The sequence below is a fragment of the Cornus florida genome, unplaced genomic scaffold (assembly GCF_030987335.1).
Source record: "Cornus florida cultivar Cherokee Brave unplaced genomic scaffold, ASM3098733v1 CherokeeBrave_3.0.0_Hap2_Chr02, whole genome shotgun sequence".
NCBI classification, from domain to species: Eukaryota; Viridiplantae; Streptophyta; class Magnoliopsida; order Cornales; family Cornaceae; genus Cornus; species Cornus florida.
Window position 1 is genome coordinate 5,160,669 of NW_026775572.1, and position 16,531 is coordinate 5,177,199.

The following is a 16,531-nucleotide window of genomic DNA, read 5'->3' on the forward strand; positions in this document are numbered from 1 at the left end:
TTACTCCCACTAACCTTAAGGTATATACATTGATCAAAGATGTTCTCTTTAAACCCAAAAGAAGAGATAACATCATGAAATTTGTAATACCACTAACGTGAAGCTTGTTTCAACCCATATATGGATTTATTGAGTTTGCAAACCATATTGTTTTCTTTATCTGAATGAAAACCTTCAGGTTGTTTCATGTATACCTCCTCATTCAAGTCTCCATTAAGCAATGCCGTTTTCACATCCATTTGATGTAACTCTAAATCAAAATGAGCTAATCCTTTGTAGAAACGGGAGAAAATGTATCATAGTAATCAATGCCTTCCTTTTGGGTATACCCTTTGGCTACAAGTCTAGCCTTATATCGCTCAATCTTGCTTTTTAGGTCTCTTTTAGTTTTATAAACCCATTTACAGCCAACTGTATTAGCTCATTCTGGCAATTGAACCAAATCCCAGACTTGATTTTTAGCCATAGAGTCTAGTTCCTCTAACATGGCATCATACCATAACCTTGAATTTTCTCCACTCATGGCTTGTGAAAACGTAATTAGGTCTTTATCAATTCCAATATCATGGTCAATTTCTTGTAGATATACAACATAATCAGAGGGGATTTCTTACTCTTAAGGACCTTCTTAACTCTATATGTTCATTTAGAATAGGTTCATTGACAACAGGATTCTCGTGGATAGGAACTTCTTGATTTACCTGTTCTTCCATAATAACATCTTGAGAAATGTCTTGAAGTACAGGTAAAGGTTCTTTAGTCACAGGTCTAACAACCAAATCCCGTGTTTCCTCAAAAATTAAATTTTGAGGTTGTTCATTCCCACTAATGTCAACATCCTTAAGAAACCTAGCATTTCTCACCTCAACAATAATGGGTTTATGCGAAGGACAATAAAACTTGAACCCCTTGGACTTTTCTGCATAGCTAATAAAAAACCTACTTATTGTCTTTAAGTCTAACTTTTTCTCTATAGGATTATACACCCTAACCTCAACTGGACAACCCCATATGTGTAAGTGTCCTAAACTTGGTTTCCAACCAATCCATAACTCAAAGTGTTTTTGGAACTGATTTGGTTGGAACCCTGTTTAAGATATACACAGCGGTTTTTAAGGCCTCACTCCATAGAGATAAAGGGAGAGAAAAATTACTAATCATACTTCTTACCATATCCATTAGCGTTCGATTCCTTCTTTTTGCTACACCATTTTGTTCTGGTGTGCCTGGCATCGAATATTGTGCTATAATGCCATTCTCCATAAGGAATTTTGCAAATGGACCTGGTCTTTGTCCTTATTCTGTATATCTACCATAATTTTCTCCTCCTCTGTCTGATCGAACTATCTTGATTTGTTTTCCCCTTTGTTTCTCTACCTCCACCTTATATGATTTTAAAGTATCAAGTGCTTCACTTTTATCATTTAGAAGGTAAAGATACATAAAACGTGTGCAATCGTCAATAAAGGTGACAAAATATTTTTGACCATTGAAACATGAAATTTGAAAAGGTCCACATATATCAGTGTGTATGATCTCTAAAACTTGAGAACTCCTTTTGGCACCCTTATTGATTTTATTAGTCTGCTTATCCTTTATACAGTCCACACAAATACCAAAATCAGAAAAATCAAGAGTATCAAGTACTCCATCATTTACTAATCTTTTAATTCTTTGTAAGGAGATATGTCCTAATCTCCTGTGCCATAATGAAGAAATTTTCTCTGTTTTAGCCTTACGTTTGATGCCAATATTTCCATGCAAGGTTAAGTGGTTATGGTCAATATTAGGGTTTAAATCTAATTTATATAAACCATCAACCAAAATACCATTATCAATAATAACTGAATCTTTTACAATACTTAAAGAAGTATTAAAGAAATTAAAACTAAAACAAAATCCAACAAGTTTCGAAATATAAATCAAATTTTTTGAAAAAGTTGAAATATAAAAAGTTCTTTCAAGTTCTAATGTAGAGCCAAATGGTAATGTGAGTATGTAGGTTCCAACCGCCTCCACATGTGAACTCATCTTATTTCCCGAATAGATGAAACGTTCACTTTTCGTCGATCTCCTTAGGTTGATTAAACCCTGTATGGTATTGGCAATGTGAATTGTAAAACCAGAATCAATCCACCAAGCATCATTAAATGTATTAACTACATTTGATTCATAACACACAAAGGAAAAGAGATTACCCTTTTTAAGCAGCCAATCCTTATACTTTGGACATTCCTTTTTCATGTGCCCTTTCTTTTTGCAGAAGAAGCATTTGATGGTACCCTTATCGTCAACTTTGCTAGTTGATGCATTCCCCTTCTTCTTAAATTGCACACCTTTTTTGATATGTCCCTTTCCACGAGTCGCTAGATAAGCACTTTCTAGCTTCTCCTGATTCAATCTCCCCTCCTCTTTAACACACATGGTAAGCAATTTATTAACTGATCATTTTTCCTTATGTATGTTATAAGAAATCTTGAATGGCCCATATTCAGCAGGTAGGGAGTTGAGTATAAACTGGACAAGGAATGTTTCTAAAAAGGTAAACTCCAATGAGTTCATTTGGGTAGCTATATCTCTCATTTTTCATAATATGTTCACGGACCCCTTTATCACCCATATGCTTCATTGATGATAATTTGGTCATTAGGGTGCTAGCCAATGCTTTATCGGAACTTACAAACTGTTGTTCAATTGCTGTCATGTATTCTTTTGCTTCAGGAATTGAACTCCTTATGTTTTTCCCAATATGACTTTTAATGAGACATATACTTAAGCGATTTGATCGCTCCCACCTCTCATAAGAAGCCCTTTCACTTGGCGTACTTGATTCCGTAGGGATGGGTGGTTCATCCACACGAAGTGCCAAATCAATGTCCATACACCCCAATGTTAGAACGATTTTCTCCTTCCAATCCAAATAATTATCACCAGTTAAAAATGGGATATGAGATGAACCAATATTGACAGAACTAGATGAAATTACTGCAAAAAAAAAAAAAAAAAACATGCCAAACATTACTCTACTATACAATAAACTTTATTGAAATTCTTAACCTACGTTAAAAATTTCATATCAAAACAATGTGTCATTATAACCTTCCTGTGGGCAGAGATTTTAATACACTAAAGTTTTGAAAAATATAATCATAATGGGATAAAATATTATTTACTGGTATTAAACTGATAATGATACAGTCCTGTGGGCCTTTGTATTCATTGCCAGTTTAATTCCATATCCCCTTTTTTTTTGTTTATCCACGTTCATTCATAAACAATGATTATTTCCCTGTAAGACAGAATAAAACACTTTTTATGGATGAATTATAACCTTTTTAATGTGTAATACCCTAATTTTAAAAAGAATATTCCAGGTATTTAATGATATTTAATTTATTATTTAAGTGCATTTTATTTGATCATGTGTCATTATTTTTTTTTATTAGGTGCTTAATTGTTTTCTTTTGTGGTGATTTAATTTATTTAAATGATATTTATTTTTAGTTATTTGATTGGAATTACTTGTTAGTGTTTTAATTATTTAATTGGCATTAATGGTTTAAGTGTAATTGGTTTATTATTTGATTGGAATTACTTGTTAGTGTTTTAATTATTTAATTGGCATTAATGGTTTAAGTGTAATTGGTTTAATTATTCTATGTGTGTCTTATTTTATGTGTGTCTTATTTGGTTTAATTGGGTTTACTAATAATTATTTTGTTCAATTATGTTATTTGTTAAGTATTTAATGGTGAATAGAGTAATTAGGTAAATACATCTAACTAGGGTTTTAATCACAGTATAAATTAGGGTTTTATATTATAGCCGTCGTAGGTTTCTACGTTAATTGGATGGGTCGGTTAGGATTGTGAGTTGGACTTAAATGAACCTAGGGTTTAGGAAAACTCTATAAGTATAATGTAGACGTCTGTGTAGGGTTTTTTTAAACAAAGCACACGTTTTGTGGAAGTGGAGAAGGAAAAACGCAGTTTTTCACATTCTGAAAAGGTTTGATCAAAGCTCCGATCCCGCTTCGTCCGTGGTCCGATCGAGCTAAATTTTGGAGAAGAGGTTCATGACTCAGTGACACACAATCTGAACGGTGAAGATCAGAGTTTGACCTCGGGAACAGTGATTCGAACTCGTGAACAGTAACTGGGTCGCACAGGTTTTTTCCATTCTGCACAGATTTCATCAAACATCCGATCCCGCTTCGTCCGTAGTCCGATCGAGCTGAAATTTGGAGGATAGGTCCACAACTCAGTGATGCACAATCTGAACAGTGGAGATCAGAGTTTGACCTCGGGAACAGTGATTCGTACTCGTGAACAGTAACTGGGTCGCACAGGTTTTTTTCCATTTTGCCCAGATTTCATCAAACATCTGATCCTGCTTCGTCCGTGGTCCGATTGAGCTGAAATTTGGAGGATAGGTTCATGACTCAGTGTTGCACAATCTGAACGGTGGAGATCAGATTTTGAGTTCGGGAATAGTGTTTCGTACCCGTGAACAGTAACCGGGTTTTGGAACTCGCCGGGATTTTTTTAAGAAGACGACGTTGAAACTTTGAACAAAAGTTTCTGAGGCAAGATTCTATCCTTACTCTTTCCCTTAGGCTTCATACTCTTTGCACTCTTAAATGATTTCAGGATTAATGAAGATTAAACCAAACTAAAATGATATCTGTTTTACTATGAAGCTGGTAGTTACAGTAGTGTTGTATGCTTGTTCAACCTAGACTAAGCATGTTTGTGGATGCATTGTGGTTCTGTGGTTCACGTTTTTCCTTACCACTGCTAGTATAAATTATTGGAAGGATGGGTCTAGATGATAGCTATCTTAACTTCTGTAATAGCAACTGTTGGAACTTAAATACTAGGAGGATTTGAGTTTAACACTAGATCGGTTTTGTGGAACACTATAATTTAGGCATGTCTACATACATACTGTGAATATTGTTTTGATGCTTACATTATCACAGTTAGTATCAACTGTGTTTTGTGATACATACCCTACATATCTGTATGTCATTTGTAAGGTGTTAAATGGAAGTTTTAATTAATTCTGTCTTTATATCAGACTAAAGGGAACAACTTAAATTGGGCATGTATATGTTGTTGTTGTGACCCTGTTTATCAATGCTTATTTTATCACTGCTAACATTGAATGTTGGATGTTGGAATTTAGTTGATATATACTTGATTTATTGGTATTATTGACTACTGGAGGATTGGAAAGTAGGCACCGGTATGGGACGGTGGCATACTAAGGATGGGTTTGGTTTTTAAAACAATACCATTACCCACCTACTTGGAATAAGGATGGGATTAACTAAAAGTTAAGTATCGTAGATTTGTATTGTCATGACAACTACTTGTTGAGCGGCAATACCAGGGATTTTGGATGGATTTTATATATGTACTGTTATGGTGCCTCGGTATGAGCTTGAGCCTCAGGACCGATGGCTAGGGAGCGTATATGCATCGGGATGTGTAGCTGGCTACGATGGTTGGAGGTGTACCCTGTTTAGGTATAGGTACATATGCCCACTTCGTGTGCGTTTTAGCATGTTACCTCTATTCAGGTTGAGACCGGCCTGTAGTCCAGTGAGAGTCCTTTAGTGTGACTTTATATATATTTATGGATTATTAGCTATTGTTGAATTGTTTAGGGTGTACATGCGTGTCGGGTCTCTGTTTGGATTGTAGTAGTATAGAACTTGCGCGTGGGCCTGACCCACTTCTATTTTTCAGGTACACGACAGTTCCAGGCTTAGACGTGTTCGTGCTGAGCAGAGGTCTCTATTCACTCTTCCGACGATGTAGGGCTCTCTCTATAGTTTTATTTCTGGACGTTTATTACAGTTGTTCTATCTTCCGTTTGGATGATTAATAGGGGTCCACTAGAGATGGATTCCCAAGTTGTAAACTGATGGAGTTTTGGAGTTTGGGTTTGATGGATTTTAATAATTATAATATTTTGCGGATTCTATTTTTAGTTCCTTCCAGCTTTAATTTCATTTCTTAATTTATTTTGTATTCTGTGTTCATTATAAAATATTAATTGTTTGATATTCCCTCGGGTTTGGGCCTGGGCCTGATCAACCCGTGTCTCGGATCCGAGGGGTATCACATAATGCATAATCTTTATGTGATATAAATGTCATATATTAAAACTTTTTTATTTTTTTATTTTTATTTTATATCACAAAACCAACAACCAAAGATGCTGTGGCTACTCTCTGGTTAAAAAATACACATTAAAATAGTAGTGATACTCATACTTTAATAAACTGTATGTATGAGAATATATTGGACATGAATTTTTTTTTTATTTAAAAAAAGCAGTAACTGTACAACTCTGGAGTATTCTTCATTTGTATAGAAATTTTCAAAACTATACAACTCCAAAGTATTCTGCATAAATAAAAATTCATTATAAAACAAATCTTTATGGTCTTATGATGAGATTCACCCTTTTTTAAAGCAGTCGTGAAACCGCTCGGGTCTGAATCATTTTTACCATAAAAAAGGCCAATGTTGTTCCCACTGTATAAATTCACGATGACATTCTCCCATATTTAAAGCAGTCGTTAAACCGCTCAGGTCTGAACACTTTATTCATCGCAATCCTTATGGGTGTAGTATTCTACCACTTCATGCCGGGCAACGTAACTAAACGATAAAACAGTACTGGAAAAATATTACAGACAGAAACACACCCACCAAAAATAATACAGAACAAATAGAACACAAAGGAAATATTACAGGCCAAAAAGACAACGGCGACATAGCCACTAAACAAATATTACAGGCTAGAAAAAGAACGACAACACAGTCGCGGAACAAATATTACAGACATACAAATCGAAGAATAACATAGCCAAAAGGTATCGCTCTAATACCAAATGAAAAAAATTATCAAATCCAAAGAGATCGCATTATCTCCAGTCATGAAATCAATTTGGTTAATGCATGCAAAACAAATTTGGAAATCCTAATGATGTTCACGCCTATACAAATCTTTATGCGTGTACTTGATGGAGACAATACAGACTACTTTTGTTAGGCATGGGACTTCTGTAAGGATTCTGTATGAATGAAACGAGAGAGAGAGCAATCCATCATACTAACCCTTGTTTTAAACTAATCAGATAATAACCACTATCAACTTCCCACAACCACGCTACTGTAACTTCCCACAACGTGTAACGTTGTGTCAGACGCAGTGGATTAGAATATAAATGTATTATGGCAATATAGGCCACACACATGTTATAAATATACGTGTCTAACACATATCTCTTTAAAAAGAATAGTTATGTGTTTGGATATTAATCCATGATCAAGAAATATGATACATTGAACTTGTAACAGTTGTGAACGACCACATAATCACAACTTTTTCCTTCAAAATATATGTATTTTGAAAGAATTATCACACTTAATCTCTCTTTTTCTTTGGCTGTGCTAGTGAAGGAGCCACAAATATGTCTCTCCGATACAACATACCTCTTACATTTCTAATTACAATATTGTGTACCACAATCTAGACCAAGCATCAAGGAATGAAGGAATCGTCATTTGAGACGTATCTTGTTGAAGCAATGACTTTCATTATCGTTGTCTCCCTTTATACTTTAACATTGGTGGTTGAAATTATAATCAGAGATCGTACTACAAATTGCTTTGCAATTTTTACATGAGTCTCGTATTTGAATCACTTACCGCAATCTTGCTCTTGTTGATCGTCATCTCAGTTGTCGGGTGGATTGCTTTTTCCATATGGTGCATTCTTTTCTCTTTGGTCTTCCTTGAGAAAGATCTGAAGGATTGATTCAATGAAGAATGAAGAAAGAGTAAAATTACTCAAAAGGGGAAGTTGTAGTTTTGACAATCTGGCCAAACTTGGTTAGTAACCCGAAAGACCAAGAAACTCTCTTTTTCCCAAAAATTCCATTTTGTTGGGGGAGACAAAAAAGTCCATTTGTCAAGGTGAGGTGGTCCCAACACTAATATTATATATATATAGGATTGTGTAATTGTATAATATTAATATTATATATATATATATATGCATATGCTACGGATTGACCACACATTAGATTCAGGGATCGGATCGCATTTGTAACAACTTAATTTATGATTTGATTCGTGAACTATTTTTGAATCCATCACCAATATAAGTCTAACAATTCGATCCGATTCGATAACAAATCGGATTCGCGAAATTTTTACCCACCCCTATTCACATTGGAGTGAATAACCTTATCACATTTCGCTTGTTGACTATTAACAAATTATTTAGGGCAAATTACATATAACACCCACGATGTTTTCATTTTGTACACCTAAATAAAAGTATGTGCAATTTATTCGTGAACCACCCTTATGGTTTCAATCTTGAGCGATGCACCAAATCAATGTAGGATAATTATATTTTTGGATAAAAATAACCTTGCTATTGTGAGAAGGCCAAATTGTCCATTAATTGAATTGAAATTACATAATTCAAAAAGGACAAAAAGTACCCTTTCTCTTTATCTCTACGTCGCCATGCAAAACTTTTTCTTCTACTATTTGAATTAAGTTTTACATAGAACATTAATGGTCCATCAAACCAATGTCTTACATTAACCCATGTTTTGCATGTAACTAAACGACTTAGGCTATATTAGGAATAGCCAAGACAATGGTCTTTTGATGCATCTTTATTTTTTGTGTTTCAGCTATGATCATGTTAGTGTATGCCTGTGTATACATTGGTCATGTAGTGTGGTATTTTTTGAAGTGTAGCACAATATATTATATTATCCTTACTAATTCACCAAGTACTTAGTACTAATGCCAATAAGCATATTCATGTTCCAAACTGCTCTATTGTTTACCGCCAAATTGCGTTGTATACGAGGAGGGGTAAAAACGTAAGTTACCCTCATCACCTTCCTACCAAAATTTTATTTTAAATAATGGTTAAGTGCCTTAAGGTCGTATATGTAAATTTATTTTCATATCCAAAAGTCAATTAGTTAATTTGGACCTTACTGTTATATTGTCCATATTAGGGATAACAACGGGGCGTGATGGGGTGGGGATTCCATTTCCCATCCCCATCCCCGATGCATTTTTCATTCCCCATCCCCGCTTAAAATTTTGCCAGAATCCCCATACCCGCTCCTGCCCCCGACGCCTTATCCCCGTCCCCGCCCCACCCTGCTCACACCCTCGGCCTCATAAATTTTTTATTAAACAAAAAACACATTTTTTCTTATTTTCCTATATATAATAAATCTAATTTAGTAATAAATTATTATATGTAAGGGTATATTAGTAACTTCATACTTAATCGGAGAGGGTTTATTCCATTTCCGCCCCTGTCCTCGGCCCCGGCAGAGATTCATAATTTGTCCCCATCCCTATTCCCGTTTAGCTAAAAGGATCCCCATCCCTGCTATAAACGAGACGGGACGGGCCCCGGTGAGGATGGAAAAATTGTCATCCCTAGTCCATACTTCTATTTAAGTACACAATATGTAAATCACATGAATGTTGGATGTAATTTGCCCCAAAATTTTTTTTTTTTCCCGGCAGTAAAGCATTTAAAACATGCTTGGGTAAACGGGTAATGACCTAATTGATTGGTTGGGCCCCACTGGGCCGGACCGGAATGGGATAGACTTGACTTATTTATTTATTTATTTTTCATCCAATGAAATGGTAAGCCTTTTTAGACTCAGGTAATGGGATGCTCACATGTACCTGGGCTGTTCATTTTCTGTGGGCCATAGACGCTCCTTCAGTTATACTCCATTTTCTGTGGGCCATATAACCCTATGTAAAAGTAAAAGTAAAACCAAAGGTAAAAGGGTGTGAGAGTAGGTGTCTTACCTCCGTACCATTACAAGTGTCTTAAATGGGAAGATGTGAGTATAACAGAAAAATAAAAAAATTGAAAAAATAATATTGGCAAAACGGGCCGGTGGATCGTCCGTCCAATCCATATCGGTCCGCAACCCGAATTCGAGTCGAGTTTCACATCCTTTCACAAATCATTTTAAATCCGACCCAATAGCGGTGGTCCGGTAGGCGGAGCAACAAACCGGAAAACGGGTTAACCCTCCTCTCTTCCTAGTTCCTCCCCATTTTTCATACCTTTCTTGTTTCTTTTTGGAGCCGCCCAAATCACAAAGCATTCTCTCTCTCACATACACACGCAGAGACAGCGTCTCTAAAGGGGATGTGGGGTAGTTCAGAAGGCGGTGCGCCGGAGGTCACTCTCGAAACCTCCATGGGTTCTTTTACCGTTGAGGTATATGGCTTTCTTTCCCTTAAATCGTCTCTCTGTGTGTAATTTTCTATATATACCTGGTTGATACAAATACACATGTAATTGTGATGTAAAATAATAGATGTACTACAAGCATGCCCCTAGAACTTGCAGAAACTTCATCGAACTCTCTCGCAGAGGTTATTACGACAACGTCAAATTCCACAGAATTATTAAGGTCTTCTCTCTTTCTTCCTTCCTTCCTTCCCTCTTGGACTCTATGCTTCTAATGAATAGCCTCAACAATTTACATTTTTAATGTTTATATATATGTATTGAGCAGCTTATGATCTATTATTTATGATTTCGAGTAGGATTTTATAGTCCAAGGCGGTGACCCTACTGGTACAGGAAGGGGTGGAGAATCTATCTATGGGTATCTTTCTTTTCTTATTTATAGATGTGTTTTTGCATAGTACGAGTAATTTTTATCGATGATTTATTGTAGAAATTTTGTTGATTTATCGCCTTTTTTTTTTTTTTTCCTTCAATTATTTTTACTTTTTAAAGAAAAAACATTCATTGCAGCTAACATGTCTAATTTATTCAGAATGGAGTTTTATAACTTGATAATATTCTCCCCTTTTGGGGGACTGAAGATAATAACGAGTGAAATATGATTATAACATGTAAAATAGCAGTTAATTATGCTAACCCCTCTTGGATTATGATTCAGAAACACAAATGATATTTAGAATTTGATCTTTTTTCATCTCTTTCATCACATATATAGAAACGTGATGATAAAAGGTGAAATACAACTTCTAAAGTACCTACTAAAGCCCAATAGAAAAAATGCTGCTTTAACTGGGAAATAATAGGTATTAGATAAGAAATCATCTTAAGTTCTATACCAATATAATGTTGAAGATTATTCACAGTCTCTATTTCCCTGATGAAACATTTCAAAGGCAACCATATTCATGTTTTCACCAAGTTATTGGGTTTGTTTATTTTTCTAACGTTTTGTGCAAACATTTTGATGATGAACTTTGTTGCTTAACTATTGCTACACTGGCAAAACCCTTTGGCGCTAATTGATGATGAGCCTAATCATCAGTATAAATTTGGATGACTGAATCCAGATTTGGCAAGTCTCTGTTTGGTACACAAAATCAGAATCCGAGGGACCTGTTTGATCTAGCTGCCATCTATTTTCTTTCGAAAAAAACAGGAATTGAGCCCATGTTTCTGCATTTGTCTTTGAGGGACCACAACTGTTGCTATTTACTGTTATTTTTCATTGAGTTCTCTTGTTTTCCCCCTCCCCAACCAAAAAATAGAAAAGGATATTGAGTTCCGGTGAATTAATGAAGCCATCAGGACAGTGGTGAAATGATCGCAGAGATGGTGGGGGTGTGTCATTCGAAGTGGTGTTGGTGGGACGGTGGTTGTCAAGTGAGCTGTGATGCTCTCAATGTGAGTATTGGTGGGATGGTGGTGTTGATGTGAGTTGTGGTTCTAAATCTTTGGTGGTACTGGTTGGACAAGTGTCTTGGAGATTTTCTCCATAATTTAATTTTTTAGTATTTTCATTAATTATGCAAAATACTACTGCATAATAGATCAGTTTCACTCTAGCGCCCTTAGATTGCTATATGCACATGCAATTTTTTTAATAAGAATGATACACATGCCGAAATTTTTGCAAGCATATTGCATGTGCTTAAGTATCACAATAGCAATGGGGAGAGCCACCCTCTCTCCTTGTAAAAGCATCGTTGTTTATCTTTTTTCTGCAAGAAGGGAGCTATTTTTTTATTTTTTATTCTCAAGGCTGCAACTTCTCCTTAACACATTGATGGCCTTCTTTAGTATATTCAGCAGTATCATGCTGGTCTTGGCTATAGCTTCCTTGCTCCACTAAGCAGACTCTTTGGAATCATACTCGTAAGTCTTAAACTCTTAATCCTCTCAAGAGGATTCCAACCAAATAATTCCAACACTGTTAGCTATTCGTGTGAAATATATTTTATCTTTACCTCACCACCTTGGACTGTTCTTATTATGTCATGCCACTACCCTTAACTTTATCCAACTGCAACATCAAAATCCTGTTATGTCATGTTTGTTCCCAACCAAATATATTTGTAAAGGCTTCTGCCTTCATATGCATGTACCATGCACATAAAACTCCCTTCCCAGGAGATAATCTCGAGAACAGTGAATGCAACTTTTAGTGGCTTCTAAGTGGGGGAGGAGGTGACAGTTGTGCGTATCGTTTTTGCTTTTATGTCTTCTCCATCACACTGTAGATCTGTCAGGTCATTACATTTTTAAGCTTTTGTGTGATTGAATAATGGTTTACTTGCTTTGGTGCATAATTTCTTGTATTTAATGAAGAAAGTCGAATGATTCTGGTTATAGATTTTTTACTTTTGAAATGACTTGTTTCTTAATTCACTGCAGTTCAAAATTTGAGGATGAGTTAAATCCAAAGTTAAAGCATACTGGGGCTGGTATTATGTCCATGGCTAATGCTGGTCCAAATACAAATGGAAGCCAGTTCTTTATTACTTTGGCACCAGCACAATCACTAGATGGTAATTATGTTGTTTATTGTGCTCATTTGCTCTTTAGATTCTATTTTATCACTCTTGTGGAATACTGTTCAATATGCGTGCAATTGGATGCATTATGCTCCTTTTATTTGTACACACGTGGAACTTTATGACTTGTTTCTTAATTTAATTGTGTCCAATGATTTTTTACCAAATTTCAAAATATTAGGTAAAACTCGTGAAATGGAATGAACTTGTCCTTTGTGCCTCGTGTCTGTGAAGGAAACACTAATTGTGCAGAATGATGTTTTTCTAAATTTCGAAATATTAGGTAAAAGTTGTGAAATGGAATGAACTTGTCCATGTGCCTCATGTCTGTCTATCGCACACTAAAATTTAAATCCATGAAGGGACAAATTGCTTGGAGCTTGGATTTAGTTCTCTAATCATTGATGTAGAGCAGGAGGTAAAACTTCAAGTCTGCTATAAATATATGAGCTCTTTTAAACACAATTTAATTTCAGTCCCTAAAGTTTAAGGTCTGAAAATTCACATCTGAGAGCAGCCACTTATTGCAAAATAATACCAAAAAGTTGGTTTTATCTCCCTAGTTTCCCCCCCTTATCACCCTGTTTAGGCCGACACGTGGTAATGCACATTTATTTTCTTCAATTAAACTTCTGTTTTATGTGAAAATGGCAAGATCCATCTGCTCGAATCTTCATTTTTTTCCTCCATCATTGGAAATTTACATCATAAAGTTATTGTTTCGTTGTTGATGTTTTAATTTTATTTCTGTGTTGTATAGGGAAGCACACAATATTTGGAAGAGTAAGTAAAGGAATGGAGATTATCAAGAGACTCGGGAGTGTTCAGACTGATAACAATGATAGGTATACCTCTTCATAATCTTGACTTGATCTTTAGGCCTTGGCTTAGAATAAATGGTCACTTAGGGTATAAAGTAGTTTTAACTGGGATATGGTTCTCTATGCTTAGTTCATCCTGCAAAAAGCTCAGAGCTTTTGGAATTGTCCTTGGATCAGCGAACTTGGTGAGTTTGATGAAGTTGATGATCTAGTTGGATCACCAGGGCATCTGTTATCTTATTTTGTAAAAATATAACGGAACCAATGATGGCGGATCTTATTTTGGGCCTCCGCTCATCATTCCCTTCGCCCCTATATGTCAGCAAAATTGGAAGGCATCTCCTTCAACTTCTTTCTTAGAATGATTTTTTATTAAAATATTAGGGACGTAATGTGTGTACTTTAAAATCATATCATGACGAGTTGATGACTTGGGCAGTTCAAATGAAATTTGCTTGTTGAAGTTATGATAGTTTTTCTTTTTCCTTTTTGGTCGCTTTAAGATCTTATTACCTTGACTTTAACATTAGATAACCCACACCACCTCATGCCCATTGAACCAACTGAGCTACAACCTAGGAAGCACGGACATGCCTAAAAGGGCAAAGAATCCATGTCAGACACCGACACGCGCCGGACACGCCAAAAAATATGCCCAAATATTTTATGTTTTCTTGAATATCTGGACACCAATTGGACACGTGCCCGACACACCATGGTTACCTATCTGACACACGTCCCATTCTTGGGGATTATTAAGAAATTTTTAGAAACAATGTTGAGTTGAAGTATAAATATTAGGAGTTGTTTAATAACTTTCAGCAGTATGATGGTAATTACATAATTACTTAAAAGTAGTTGTATTATAAAGCAATTTTATATTAAAACAACTAGATATTATCCTTATATTTTAGTTCAAGGTTCGAACTCTTGCACAATCATCTTTGACTCTCTTGTACCCCCACAAACCAAGCTTCGTTACCGGTGGTTAGTCTCTTCATCTCTCTTCTTCTGCATCCTCTTTTCTTTCATCTTCTTGTTCTTCACAAATCCCAGATACTTCTTTTTTTTCCTTGCACAATAAATTTCTTTTTGCGTTTTCCTTTTTCCTCTACTCCCCATGAACCTTTTTCTCTTTTATAGATTCTGACCTTTATTTTTAACTGAGGCCTAATTCTTATTCTAACAAAACCCTAATTTATTTATTTATTTTTTTCTCTTTCTATCATTCTTTCTTCTTCCCAGCAAAACACAATTTTTTTTCATTATGAGGTTGTAAAAACTAATATATTACTCTTAATTTTTTAAAGTACAACATCATATATATAAAAATATATTTATTATTTGTCGTGTCCCCGACGTGTCCGTGTCCTAATTTTTTTGGATTTGCTGTGTCGCCGTGTCGTGTCGTTTCGTGTCGTATCCGTGTCCCGTATCCGTTTCCGTGCTTCTTAGGATACAGTTCATTGGTTTGACAATATTCAATCTCCAACTATGGGATAAGATCTAAAAAGGTTCAAGTATGCTGTATAGATTTCTGATTTATAAAATTAAGAGGTCAAACAGATATTTTCAGTCTAGAAGTTTTGGAATCTCTAAACGTGTGAGCTGTGAAATTAGAATTCAAGGTTAGGTTGCAAAAGTTAAAATTTTGTTTCTCAATACTGTTTTCATCAGTACTTTGGTTGAACATGTGGATAAAAAAACTTGCATTTGCTTTCTCTGTCAATTTAGACCCATCCATGACGTAAGGGTACTGCGCACAATAGTCAAAGATTGATTTGGTACGGGCGGCAAAGACAAAGCATAGTTTGCTGAAATGGTCATAGCTCCACTGAGGTTTTTGATCTCCTCGTATGCATTCAACGTGGGAGGACGCCTATCATTAGCGGAAGTGATATGGAGCTTTTGTATCATCTGGGTGTATTTCTTTTGCATTATGCTTTATTCCCATCTTTTGTAATGGTATGTTTCTGTGAAATAACCATTTTGTTGCAATCTCAGTATCTCACTTTTGAAGGGAATTGATACCCCTTTGGAAAATTATACTTTTTTTTCAATTACTGCTCTGGGTGTTTTCTGACTAAGGCAGTGCTGCCTGATCAAACTGAAAATTATAACTACGATGCAATCTTGATATTGTTTTTTTTTTAAGCACTGAATCCATTAAGATTATTTCTTAAACTTAAGAGTTAAAATCTGAATATTGTACATATTCCAATGGTGCGAAGAATTGTAATGCAAAACCATTGATTATTAACTCAAGTGAATCATATGGTGTTTATTTTATTTATATTTTGTTAATATTATTTGAGTTCACATCATTTGAGAAAAAGAGCAATGCTTGAAATTTTGGAGACTTTGGAGTAAACTAAAAATGACTTGCTCTATGGATTCAAAATTATTTGAGGGTAAAATTGATATTAATAAAATATTTAAAACCTAAATGTTCTGCAATTAGAGATCTCTATGATGCTTAAAATTTTCTCCTTGTAAATAAACACTTTTTTTCATAAATTGCATACCGTGTTCTATGTTAAGCGTCAGCAATAAGGTGATTTAGCTAGACTCTAATTTCCGAACTGACATGCCCTATTTTAACACCATTTGATAATTACAATAAATATGAATAATTTAGACTGTTAAGTAATCAATAAACCCCAGGAATTGGTTCAGGTGGTAAGGTCAATTGGCCTAGTGTTTCATGAAACATTATATTTGAAGTTCGATTATGTAAACAATTTCCCTTTAGAGTCATTTCTCCATGATTCATACTTTGTAACTTACTTGGTCCATGGTGTGGAGACGCCCTACAGGAATCCTTGGTGATTAATC

The 16,531-nt window shown here is 35.3% G+C and overlaps 1 protein-coding gene across 2 annotated transcripts; it reads left to right on the forward strand.

Annotated features, from left to right (window-relative positions):
- The first annotated feature begins 10,148 nt into the window (after positions 1 to 10,148).
- LOC132293260 (peptidyl-prolyl cis-trans isomerase CYP18-2) lies at positions 10,149 to 15,759 on the forward strand. Of its 2 annotated transcripts, none has more exons than XM_059790652.1 (6): positions 10,149 to 10,308; positions 10,409 to 10,504; positions 10,641 to 10,702; positions 12,736 to 12,869; positions 13,636 to 13,720; positions 13,827 to 14,107. In XM_059790652.1, exons 1-6 carry the CDS (start codon positions 10,237 to 10,239, stop codon positions 13,906 to 13,908), a joined length of 531 nt encoding a protein of 176 aa, XP_059646635.1. In that variant the 5' UTR covers positions 10,149 to 10,236; the 3' UTR covers positions 13,909 to 14,107. The 2 variants fall into 2 exon arrangements, with proteins under 2 accessions (XP_059646635.1, XP_059646636.1); XM_059790653.1 differs by lacking the exon at positions 13,827 to 14,107 and adding an exon at positions 15,431 to 15,759 and having other exon boundaries at positions 10,150 to 10,308.
- Positions 15,760 to 16,531: the final 772 nt, after the last annotated feature.

What these genes read in the sequence shown, in the direction of transcription:
- LOC132293260 (XM_059790652.1), top strand. Translation starts at nt 10,237, where the DNA reads ATGTGGGGTAGTTCAGAAGGCGGTGCGCCGGAGGTCACTCTCGAAACC. An exon ending in TGGGTTCTTTTACCGTTGAG is followed by an intron (nt 10,309 to 10,408) that starts GTATATGGCTTT and finishes GTAAAATAATAG; the next exon opens with ATGTACTACAAGCATGCCCC. An exon ending in CAGACTGATAACAATGATAG is followed by an intron (nt 13,721 to 13,826) that starts GTATACCTCTTC and finishes CTCTATGCTTAG; the next exon opens with TTCATCCTGCAAAAAGCTCA.